Here is a 13049-nt window from a genome sequence, read left to right on the forward strand (position 1 = left end):
GATTTTGTAAACACAGTGCGAGGTTATTTTCAATGTCTTTTTTTAAATTGGTTGTGTTGCGTGGCAACAAATTTTGAAATTGTATGCTGAATTTTGGTGAACACTGTGAAAAAGGCTTTTTTGTCTAAAAATTAGACTAAGCCATTAGTAAAACTTAAATTGACTAAATTCTAAATTTTAACACTTACATGAATTCAATGTTTTTACTTTAATTTAGCTAAGCCATTAATAAAACCTAAATTGACAAAATTCTAAATTTTAACACTAACATGAATTCAATGTTTTTACTTTAGTTTACCAATATTTAAACTAAGCGAGGGGTACTAGCTATTATATAACATTTGTTTTAATTAAATTTCAGCTAAATTTTAGCTTTTAACTTTTCAATAGGCGTTAAATTATAGAACAATTACGAGTATAGTATTAAAAAATACATTGATGTGAAGCATATATAAATTTTACATTAATGATGAAGAACATAAAATAATACTTGGTTCATACCTTTCAAAATTCAATAATTAAACTAACCGGCAGAAAACGCTAGCTATACGGCCTAGTTCAAGATTTAGTAAAACACGATAAATTTGAACTTATAAAAATAAATTTGAAAATAAATCTTACAATAGAAACGCTTTCACTGTAATTAATGTAGATTTGAGGAGTGTCAAATTTGTTTATATTGTTATAAGTAGAGAGTTGAATGTAGTTATTTTTGGAAGAGAAAACATAATATTTTATTAGTTTATCACTTTAGCCGCTAAGGATTTTTGGAAAGCACAATTCTCTTGGAACGAGTTTAAAATAAAGACATCCAAAAGTAAATAAACATACAAGAATGAGTTTCTATTTTATCTTATTTCAAAATTTCAATTGAATTCAGAAACAATAAAATAATATAAGATATATCTTAATCCCATTAAAAATTTATCTTTTTATATAAATATTTAATTATTAAATAATCAATATTTTTTTTGGTTAAGCTTGGCAGACTCATCCATTTTTTATTATATATTAGGCAAATTTACAGTACACAGGTTAATCGGGTGGCCTCAACTTGCCCTGGGGAAATAATCAAGTCTGTTGGCCATCGGTAAGCCATCCAAAAACAAAATTGTTTCAATCTTTCTAACCAAGCTAGATAAGTCTCGATCTCATATCCATATACTACATAACTGTAAAAACTAGCATATGCAACAAGAAAATTAAACGCTAACCACATAAACAAAAATTATGCATGGGGAGTCTAGTCTTTCTGCTCTTTTGAGACAGCAGCAACAGGAGCAGGATCTTCAGCAGTGGCTCCTGGCATTCCTTACAACTCCAGAATGCAAAGGGATGTGGTGGTTGATTCGATCCATCTTGATGTCCTGTTTATGCGACTGGAAGAGGATTTTCTCCATATCTTTTTTATAGTTTGGCAGGCCCTGCACTATAACCGCCATCCCCACAAAGATTTGTTCCATCGCTTTTCCAGGAAGGATTTTCATTAAGAAATACAGATAAAGGGTGTGTTTAAACTGAGTAATTTTCCCACGGGTATTCCCTGGATCTCGGACCAGTGTCCTCCATTTGTCGAGCTCCCCCTCTGATTCACTTTCTTGCTTAATTTCCGCTTCCTAGTCTTCAATCAGCTTCTGAATTCCCGCGTCCATCCCATCTTGGTATGCCACTGCTGCCTTTGCTATGAGGTGCTCGATAGGTTTACGACCCCTGTGAGCTTCCGACGTGCTCAGCCCCTTATCTGTCTGGGGGGGCGGACCTCTCCTACCATGCCCATGTCCTCTCGCTACTCGATCCATAACCTGTACAGTGGAGTCCTGTTTACATCCAAACGAAGTTAGGTTCATCAAACCTTGCTCAACATCCCATCTTTTCCATTCATACAGTGCCTCTCTTCCATACTTCTCCGCTTGAGTGTTAAGGTAGCCCAGAGCCCGCAGGTGGCCAAGGGAAGTGGGTTTCAGACTCTTCTCCCGGGGCTCCTCATAGTACCCTTCCCCTTGCTATGGCTCAATTGCCGATCGTCCCGCTGCATCTGGAGCTAAGCCCACATGCTCGTCCAGAGCCTAGCAGAACACCTGCAATTATACCCAATTTTTACACCCTCAACCAGCAGATGTGAACCACGGCTTTGCTTGCCCCTCCGCCCAAATTGCCGCCCGGGATCCCTAGCTTTGCCCTTAGTTCACAGTTTCCCAAGGGTTTCTCTGCATCTTACTACCATCGCTGAATTCCCATCCCCTTGCCCTCATCCCTTTCGTGCCTCTCTCTTCAGCACCCAACCCCCTAGGATTGGCAATCCCACTATCCCTTATTCTCGTGGCCTGAGAAACTAAAGATAGACCTTCATATCTTCTCAACCCGCATTTTCCAATTCCGTAACCAAGGTTCTAGTTCGATTGGGGTAGAATCAGAAAGCAGAACTAAGCCATGGCATACCCTTTCCAACCCCAGTGCATCCCATACAAAGCTAATCCCCATTGCGATAGCCGCTTGCCTCTCCATTCCCCCAGCGGAAACCCGGTCAGATCATGGAATCAATACAGGAGCATGACCAAATTACATACCGGGAAGCCGTTTCTTGTCCGCAGCTAAGGTTCCGTGCTTGCCTTCGCCCCTCCCCAGCTCTGAGTCACCTCCCGTCTCCATAGCTTCTCTCTCCTATCCTGCACGTTGAATGCCTTAACCTTCTCTGCCACCCTTCCTTATTCCTTCCTTTGCCACCTTGCCCATTCACCATCCATACATTCATTACGAAGTACACCAAACCCTTGCCTTGAGCATGTGGGAGGCGACGGTCGTTATGGCCTTCATACTACCCATATCACATCCCAACCTGGCCTCTCTACATCGACCCACATCTTGATCGAGAAAAACTATCCATCAAAAGAAACAATCAATATATTAAAACATATATAATTACATAATTGTTTAAATGTATACCATTTAAATATGCTTAATTATTTATAATGGTTTATCTCATATATACGAATATTGATGTAAAAACTGAAAATACTATTTCTAAACATCCAAATTACAATCTACTAAGATTGTAGCAGACGTCTTTGGATCATATACATAGAAATAATTTTTTTAACATGTATTAAAAATCATTCATTGATATAATCAACAAGTTAAATACTAATCCTTTCACTTAATGAACTGACTCTAAAATAGTCTTTTCAAATTATTTGTGTTTTAAAATATTTACGTGTTACTCATAATATGCAATATCTTTTCCAATACGGCTAACTTTCTATAAATCTGATAAAGCTGAAATGCAGCAACTTAATTTATAAACATCTGGAAAAAAATTATTTACATTTTCACTATTACATTTTTTTTTACGTATTACTCATAATATTTACATTAGATTGCAAGCTTAACGGTGATTAATTTTATAAATAAGTTTTATATATAGATAGTAAAGATTTTACAGTTTTTACTATATATATATATAGCATTACTCATAATATTCACATTAGATTGCAAGCTTAGCCGTGATTAATTTTATGAATAAATATTTTATATATAAATAGTAAAGATCTTTATAAAAAATGATAAATAGAAAAAGATCAACTCATATTATTAAATATACACATATGCAACAAAATATTCCTATTTTTGAGAAAGATGGATAAAGATACTTTCCCGACTTTACAACTTCCTAGTTTTGACTAGGATGAATAGGGACACTTTCAAAATTTTATAACAATAAAAAACGAGAGAAATGATTTATAAAACGTATGTTAAAGATGTGTAACTAGAAAATGGGAAAACAATATTTCTCAGAATTCATTGTGCATCTTATATGCAGCTGATCAACCAAGGAAGGGTGACAAGAATAGATGCTTCAACTAAATTGTCTAATTCAGTCTATATTTGCAAATTACTAGATTTTCTAATTCAGCTTATATTTGCAAATTATTATTAGATGGAGTTGTTTTTAGTGCGATTTTTTGGAAGTTTTTACGGTGTAATTTCTTTAAAATCCCGCAGGAATTCATTGAAGTCACAAACTTGATGGGTAATCCTGTGCAATCGAAGTGCCCTAGGGATTTTTGAAGGCGTTGAATCCATATATACAGTCAAAAAACTAGTTTAAATAACACCTCAATTTTTTCTATTGAATTCCGGCACCGGAAAGTCCAAAAAATCGCACTAAAAACAACTCCTATTTAAATTTCATTTTTTCGTTGACCTGTCACCGTAATTGTTTCACATATTTTTTTCACCTTCAAATAAGTTTAAAATAAAAATAAAAAAATGCCGTAGAAAGTCAAATTCCAGGGCTGGTTGGTTCGTGCAAACAGCTGGCATCTACGGACTAGCCGTACCGCATCTTACACGTCTTCCCACCGACCATGCATCATGCAGGATACACATCACAAGTTGAGTTACGTAAATGCGGAGGTGGGATGTGTCTTTTTAGCGTCACGCTGTACTATTGTTTCAGTTTTCGTTTTAGTTTTGTTTTTTAGTTTAATATTTTTTTTGGAGTTGTATTTAGTGTGATTTTTTAGAAGTTTTTTTGGTGGATTTTTCTGTTAAAACTTGGCAAGGATTTATTGAAATCACAAGATTGATAGGTAAACCCTGCACAATAGAAGTGCTTTAGGGATTTTTCATGGTGTTGAATCCATATATACAGTCAAAAAACTAGTTTAAATAACACAAATCAAGATTTCACCTCAAAATTTTCACCGGATTCCGTCACCCGAAACTCCAAAAAGTCACACTATAGACAGCTCCCTCTTTTTTGGTTAGAGAATATATTTTCTCTCCTTTTTTTGGTTGTTGGTAAAATTAAAGAAGAATGAATATAGTCAAGATAAACCATATAAAAGGTATAAAAGTAATGTTTAATTAAGAAAAAAATCAATATAGTCGAGATAAAGAGTATAAAGGTGACTTTAATAAAGCATCATGTCATAATGAGATTTGAATTTGAATAAAAAATTAGCACTAAATTTTCCAACAATTTAAATTTAATTTTAATTTATAATTAATTTAATAAAAAAAATCTGGTTAGATTTTAAGCTTTTTCTGATCTATATTGTAAATAAAAATGTTTTTCACGTCATTATTATTTAGTCAAAAATTGGTAAAAAAAGAATAAACCTGATTCAAAATATCGACCAAATAATAATGATGTGATTAATCCTAAAAACATTATTATTTACATTATAAAATTTTATTTAAGCCTAATTTTCTCTTTAATTTATAATTATTTATTTACTTTTAATATTTTTATTAAATTTTATTTGTTTCCATAAAAATTCTCATATTTTTATATGTTAATGCATATTTTTTTTTCAATAGTGTGTCATCTCGACCTCATGGCAATTAGATTCGTTCTTCATTCCCTTTCCCGAGATTTCATTTGCAATTTATGAGATATTATTTGTAAGTACCACTATATAGCATATTTGATTTCTTAAATAATGATCCAACATATTCGTTAAATAATTCTAAAATTGGGAAAAAGAAAATGAAACATTAATATTAATATTTTAAAATAGATAAAATTTGATTTTTTTTTTTTAATAATAACATTTTATATATATATATGATTATTTTGATTATTGTTATTGCAACTATCCTTTTAGTTCACATTCTCCACTTTGTTTTACTTTTTTCTCATTACATTCTCCACTTTACTTGTGTTGTCATCAAAATAATTTTTTTTGAATTAGGTTTTTTTTTAGAACCGGCTCTCTTTCGAAAGTAATGCTTTATATTTTCCTTGTTATTTAATTCGTTCTAATAATCTTATGGTTCAAATCATTTGCCTCAATCTTCATATCAAAATATCCTTGATCACCCTATATTAAAATTATGGTTGTGATAACAATTAAAATTTATAAGTAATATGTATTACCTACTCATAGAATCGCGAGCGTGCCCCTGCTACTAGGTCAACCACGATCGTGCCCTCGCCTCGGCCCTCAACCCCCTGTCATGGCCCCTCGGAGGCTCCACCGGAGGCGACTGACCTTCAACAGGTCTTTTCAGCACTGGTCAGATCCTTACTAGCTTAGAGACCTCGCCCAACAATCTCTAAATTCGTGAAAAAGCTCGATGTTTTGCAAGAAGTTAACTTGCCCCCAACCCTGTCTTGCATGGCTACCCTTGCTCTAGCAGAACGATAACTCATTGGGCAATTTACTGGACTCTGGCCATCACCGAAAACAGTGCAAAGATGGGTGGAAAGGAATTGGTCTGATAAAACTCAAGGCAAAATCTCCATGCGATTCTGTGGAAAAGGGTATTTTACCTTTCATTTTGAAACAAAAGAAGATAAAGACTTGATATTCCGGAACGGGCCCTATTTCATGGATTCAAGAGGGTTATACTTCAACAAATGGACTCCGGACTTCGATCCCGAGTTGGACATACCAAGCGCTGTCCCTATTTGGGTTTGGCTTCCTCACCTTCCTCTTCACTGCTGGGGAGATGAATCAGTTCGAGCTATTGGGAATGCTGTAGGGAGATACATTGATTACAGTGAACCTAAAGACAACATGCAGGCTTGTGCTCACATTTGCGTAGAAGTAGATCTCGGCAAAGCACTTCCAGAAGCCATCAAGATCAAGGTGGACGATTGGACCCACATTCAACAATTAGACTACGAGCAGATCCCATTCAAATGCAAGGTACGTCATGAATATGGCCATTTTGCCAATCGCTATACTAAACTAGTAGATGTAGAAAATATTTCGTAAGAAGAGCAATGGGAAACAGTTAAGAAAAAGAAAGCAGCCCCCAATCCCAAGCCAGACCCTAAAGTTGGACCTTCTGCTCATATGCCACCCATACAATCCACCTTGTCCCTCTCTAACTCTGCTCTTAACCCGCTGGACCATCCCGACCCCCAACCTCCTTCTTCATCCTCCAACCCTTTCCATATCCTCACTCCCCCTAAAGATATCCCCACCCCGTAGCCCAAACCAATCCCTCAGAATCTCCACTCCCTCTGATTATCTCCTCCACCCTCCCTCTCGATCCACCCTCAGCCAAAATCACCAGAAGCAACTTAAAGGAGCATGGTGCAACCTTAGACAATCAAAAGAAAAACGGACTAGGAAGGAAATCAGCTAAACAACAAAGAGATGAAAATGCGCAAAAGGATATAGCCATAGGCATCCAAAATCCCATAAAGTCTTACATCTTAGGACAAATTGACAAAGATTCAGCAAATAAGGAGCAGGGAGGGCGAGCAACTCTTCACAATCCCCATTTGAAATGATGAAAGTCCTCTCATGGAATAGTAGGGGATTAGGGCACCCCTCCAAAACAATTGCCTTAAAAGATCTAATAAACTAAGAGAAACCAGAAGTTGTATTATTCCAAGAAACAAAGTAGGGACAACAAGAAATGAACAAAGTCATTGCTCAACATGAACAGTACAAAGAATGTGTTTGTGAATCAAGAGGAGCTTCCTAGGGAGAATTGCAACACTTTGGAACCAAAATACTTGGAGTATCACAACAGAAACAACCAATCAGCACTAGATAAAGACTGTATTGGAAAGCACTTCAAATAACCAACAGATAGTCATTTACAATGTATATGCACCAAATCATTATAGAGATAAGGAACAATGTTGGGACTCCCTTAGTGAAAATATAACTGAAGAAGATAATAGCAACATTATTCTGGGGGGAGATTTAAATCTCATTTTGCACTCCAATGAGAAGCAAGGAGGTTGTTTCTCCCTAGACCCCTACAGAAACCAGTTGGAGACTATCATGCAGGACGGCGATTTTGTTGATGTAGTCCCTAAAAATCGCATTGAATTCACCTGGAACAATCGCAGGTTGGGGAAAAATAACATTATGGAAAGATTGGACAGAATCCTGGTGAATATAACCCTCCTATCCACCTACTCTACTGCCTACGCCTTCATCCACCCCTTCACAGCCTTAGATCACGACCCCACTTCTTTGGTCCTTGAAACCCACTGCCCTTTGGGACCTCTCCCTTTAAATACAGTCCGCTGTGGAATGAAAACGCAGCAACTAGAGAACTTATCCAACACACTTGGCATCAACGCATAGAAGGATCGTCGGGATACATTTAGGAAAGAAAAATTAAAAGATTCAAATACGCTCTAAAGGATTGGGAAAAAAATTGCTACAAGGAGCCGGAAAAAGAAAAAAGAGAGACCAAAGCCAAGCTAGAGAATCTCCATAGCACAATTGAGAAGCGCAGATTTCAGCAGGAAGATAAAAACCACGAAGACAAACTCTATGGCCAGCTTTATCGCATCAATAGAGAAGAGGAGCAGAAATGGAGAATCAAGTCTAGGCAGCTTTGGTTGAAGGGCGGGGACAAAAATTCGGCCTTTTTCCATAAGAAAACCACAGTGCGGAAAATTAGGAACAACATTACCTCTATCATAGATAGTGAAGGAAATCAACAAACCAGCCAAGGTGCTATCAAGCAAGCTGCTTCAGATCATTACAGAGAGCTCTTAACAGAAAATGGAGAAGAAGAAGATTACACAGACCTACTACAATATCTGCCGAGTAGGATCACTACTGAAATAAATGAAAATCTGAGCAAGGAGATAGAAGAAGAAGAAATAAGAGAAGCCATCTAGGCTCTCCAACCAGATAAAGCTCCTGATTCGGATGGCTTTCCAATTTGCTTCTATAGAGCTTAATGAGGAACTATTAAAAAAGACCTCACCAAAATGATGAAATGGATTCAGCGCAAGAGGAAAATTGGAGGCTATACCAACTCCACCCACCTAGCCCTCATCCCTAAGGAGAATCAACCCACAACCTTCTCTCGTTTCTAGCCTATTTCTCTTTGCAACTCCTCTTACAAAATCTTTACTAAGATTTTAGCTACTCGTCTCAAACCTCTTCTTCCTTCGATCATCTCTGAAAACCAAGGTGGATTTTTGGCCAATAGGCAAATATCTGATTCAATCCTCCTTGTTCAAGAAGCAATTCATTCCAGCCACTCCAGGAAAGAAAAAGGATTCATCCTGAAGCTGGATTTGGCTAACACCTTCGATAGGGTCAAGCATTCCTTCCTAATTATTGTTCTCCAAAAAATGGGCTTTGGTGTGCCCTTTCTTGACCTCATCAAAGCTTGTATCTCAGGGCCCTAGATTTCCCCCCTTGTTAATGGCAAGCCTGGACCTCCCTTTCAATCTTTGAGAGGGCTAAGGCAAGGCTGCCCTCTCTCCCCCTACCTATTTATCTTGATGGCTGAATCTTTCAGCAGTGCTCTAGATCACAAGAGATGAGCTGGCCTCATTACTGGCATAAAGTACGAAAATGGAGTTAAAAACATTAATCATTTTCAATTCGTTGATGACACCCTGCTAATAGGAGAAGCGTCTATCACAATAGCTCGCCGTTTTAAAGCTTTTTTGGACAAATATATGAGCTATTCAGGAGGCATGATCAATCATCTAAAAAGCTACATCTATGGTTGGCATGCTTCAACCCAAACTCTTCATAATAAAGCCAACATTTATGGGGTCCCCTACAAGATAAATTGGGATCACTTCAACTACCTGGGAATGCCTGTGAGCATTGGGCCCTTAAAAGTTGAAATCTGGGATACAATTATTGGTAAAATGAAGAGAAAAGTGCAGCAGTGGGGATCTACATGGCTTAATCTGGCAGGTTGCCTTGTCCTTCTCAAATTCGGACTCTCATCTCTTCCGCTTTACCAATTTACATTAATGCATGCTATAGCCACTTTCCATAACAAAATGGAAAGCATCCTCTGACATTTCCTCTGGCAAGGGGGGGAAAATTAAAAAAAGAAGTTCAACCTTGTTAGCTGGAAGCAAGTAATCCAAGGTTAGGACCATGGAGGACTTGGAATTAGATCTCCTAAACTCTCAAATTTGGCTTTTGGAGGTAAGCTCGTGTGGAGACTAATTGGTGAACAACATGCATGGTGGAAAATGGTTCTTGAAGCCAAATACCTTAGCAGCCCAAGACAACAACCCTTGGACTGTGAAATACCTGCCAGAAACAGTTCAAAAGTTTGGAAACTATGCAAAAAAGTTATCCCCTTTATGGCACAAAATATCTCCAAAGTTCCCAAGGGTGGCAGTAGTGTCAAAATCGGAGTAGACAAGATTATGGGAAACCAGCCTATCAGCATCCAACTAAGTACGGATCAAATCCTCCTCTTTCTACACAACAAAGGAATACACTCTTTGGACCAAATCTTGCATTGGGACATTAACTCACAGATTTGGAAGGGATGGAATTTCCCTCCCATGCCCAGAGATCTTGAGAAGAGCTTCGACAATCTTCAGACTCATCTCCACAGCATTGCCCCTATCATCAAAAATGACATTGACATTTTTCAATGGGACCCCACAGGTTCTAGTTATACAATTCAAGCTGGCCACCAATACTTGTGCAATAGAGACTATCCTGCTCCTACTTGGAGGCACTAGAAAATTGTCTGGAAATCCAAGACCATCCCCAAAATCAAATTCTTTATCTGGACCCTTTTGAAAGGGAGAATCCTCACCTTTGGTAATTTGCAAAAGAGGGGTATAGTTGGGCCTTCTCGATGCCCAAACTGTCAAGAAGCATAAGAAACTATCCAACGTCTTTTCATCACATGTCCCTTTGCGATTTCTTGCTGGAAATGAATCTCCCCTAATGGCCATCCCCCATGGAACCCCCAGAATTCCATTGGTGAGATTCCGAGTCTCTGGAAGAAGAGTTACCCTTGGCAGCATAAGAAGAACAATATAGCTAAAAGGGTTTGGGATGCTTTCCCCTATGCCCATCTGTGGAAAATTTGGCTTGCAAGGAATCACAAGATCTTCAAAGACAAGGAAACCATCACAAGGAAACTCTGCAGCAAAGCTAAAATTTTAATGTAGAAACCATCTCTGCTAAGAACATGAGGAAAATTGATGTTGCCAGCCTCTGTGTCGAAGAAAGAGACTTTATTGGCTGCTTGATATATAAAAGCAAGAGCATTCAGATAGAAAATAATGCCAACATTTAATCCAACACTCCCAGCTACAGTTGGAAAATAAGAATCAAAGAAGAAGAATTCTCAGGATGGCTCCGAAACAATAATTCCCACTACCTCTTCTTTGATGGAGCCTCTAAATCCAATCCTGGAATAGCAGGTGTAGGAGGAATTATTTATAATCCCAGTGGCAATATCATAGCCACCTTTGAGTGGGGACTGGGACCATTATCCAACAACAGGGCAGAAGTGCTTCCTCTCTACCAAGGACTAAATCAACTTCAAAAACTTGTTATTAGTAAAGCGATGATATTTAGAGACTTTGCCATTATTATCAGTCTCATGGTCAGCAGTCGTAAGGCATCCAATCTATTTATTCAAAAAACAATAAATAGTTGCCAAGCTCTAATCTGCTAAGACATGGATCTTCGATTTTACCACGTGCTCCACTCTCTCAACAAAGAAGCTGACAGTTGTGCCAACAGGGCATGTAGCAAATCCAAGGGCAATCTTCTCTACAACAATTTAGAATCCCAACATCATCTTCCTTAACAATTTTTTCTTCATGATCTGTAGCGGCAAACTTGATTCAGATCTCTACAGCATAATCAAGAAATATCCTGACAAGATTCAACACCATTCCATCTCTGCCAAATCTCTGTTAGAAATTTTATCTCTTCCCTTCTATCCCGTTGCCAATCCCGCGCTCTCGCTCTTGGGCTAATCTTTCTCCCGTGTCTCCTGTGATTTTTTCCTCCTCTTCCTTGTGACTCTGTCCCTCCTCTCCAGTGGCCCTCTCTCTTTAAATCCGACTTCCCTCCCTCACTCCAACGCACAGAAGCTCTGGTCTCGTTCCCTTGCGTTTGTTTCTTGTTCCCCATTCAGCAGAGTCCTCCACTTCCCTCCCACCTCTCCACAGCTCCCCAATCCACCCTTGCATCCATTTCTCGTCGCTCTCTATCCTTAGGTCCTTCTTCCCCTCTCCTTTGCAGCGCAAGGCCTTCATGCCCCCCTTCCTTGTCCCCGAAAGGCTATTCACTTTCCTGTTCAGAACCTCAGAGCGCTCTTAGTCTCGGTTTCATCTTTGTTCTCAGTAGCAAGATGGACTATCTCTATTTCAGCAGGCACTCTCACTTCAGCCAAAACAGTAAGACAACACTCAGGATCCAAGGAATGGCACAGAGCGAAGACTGCCTGCATTGTGCAAACCTTTAGGCGGAGCTGGAGCAAATACGCGCACATCAAAAAATCTTGGACTCCAAAATCGACTCTCATGCTAGAATGACCAGTGAGAAATACGAAGAAGATCTCAACCTCTTCCTTCACAGCGTCTCCTTGCTTCAGGAACAGTTCAATGAACTAGCTAACAGATGCAGTCACGCTCAAGAATCAATTAATATCCTTAAATACATGATGGAGAAACGAAATGCGCCCAACACTAGTTCTTCAAGCTTCAAGAATGCTGAAGTCAACAGCAAGCCAGAAGAATCAAGAGCACGCCAGATCAGCCATATCGGCATAGATTAAGATGTATTGTAGATTATGCTTGCTATTGTCTCAGTTTGTTAGAATTTTCACTTGCTCTTGTTTTCCACAAGTCAGAAATGACAGAAGCTTAGGAGAATTTTGTCGTCCAAATCATCTCCTAGATTCACCTACGGGCCTTAAACTCTTGTATTTCAGGAGCCCAGTATCCCAATCTTTTTTTGGAATATAAATAGCAACCGACTATGTTAAAAAAAAAAAAACAATTAAAATTTATAATCACTAATATATTAAATAAAATATTAAAGTTTTTTATCATAAGTTGGAACTATTAAAATAATATATTATAATTTAATATACTAAAAAATTTATCGTTCAAACTATTAAAACAATATATTATAAATTATAATGGTTATTTTTGTAATTAAAAATTCAAAAAATAAAATTGTTAATCTAATTATAAAAAATTAAATAAAGAATTATTTAAAAGACATTTATTAAACTAATTATAAAAAATTAAATTTAAATAAATATTAATTAAAAAATTCAATTAATAAAATGTAAAAAATTAACATTAATTAATAAATAATAAA

General features: G+C 37.5%; 1 protein-coding gene across 1 annotated transcript; it reads left to right on the plus strand.

The window, feature by feature from the left end:
• The first annotated feature begins 6335 nt into the window (after window positions 1–6335).
• On the plus strand, window positions 6336–6725 carry LOC149212356 (uncharacterized). Its single transcript, XM_089388653.1, has one exon. It carries the CDS (start codon window positions 6336–6338, stop codon window positions 6723–6725), a length of 390 nt encoding a protein of 129 aa, XP_089244779.1.
• The last annotated feature ends 6324 nt before the right edge of the window (window positions 6726–13049 follow it).

This window comes from Pinus tabuliformis, chromosome 1_1 (assembly GCF_031772625.1).
Source record: "Pinus tabuliformis cultivar Carrire ecotype Pingquan chromosome 1_1, CPIR1, whole genome shotgun sequence".
NCBI classification, from domain to species: domain Eukaryota; kingdom Viridiplantae; phylum Streptophyta; class Pinopsida; order Pinales; family Pinaceae; genus Pinus; species Pinus tabuliformis.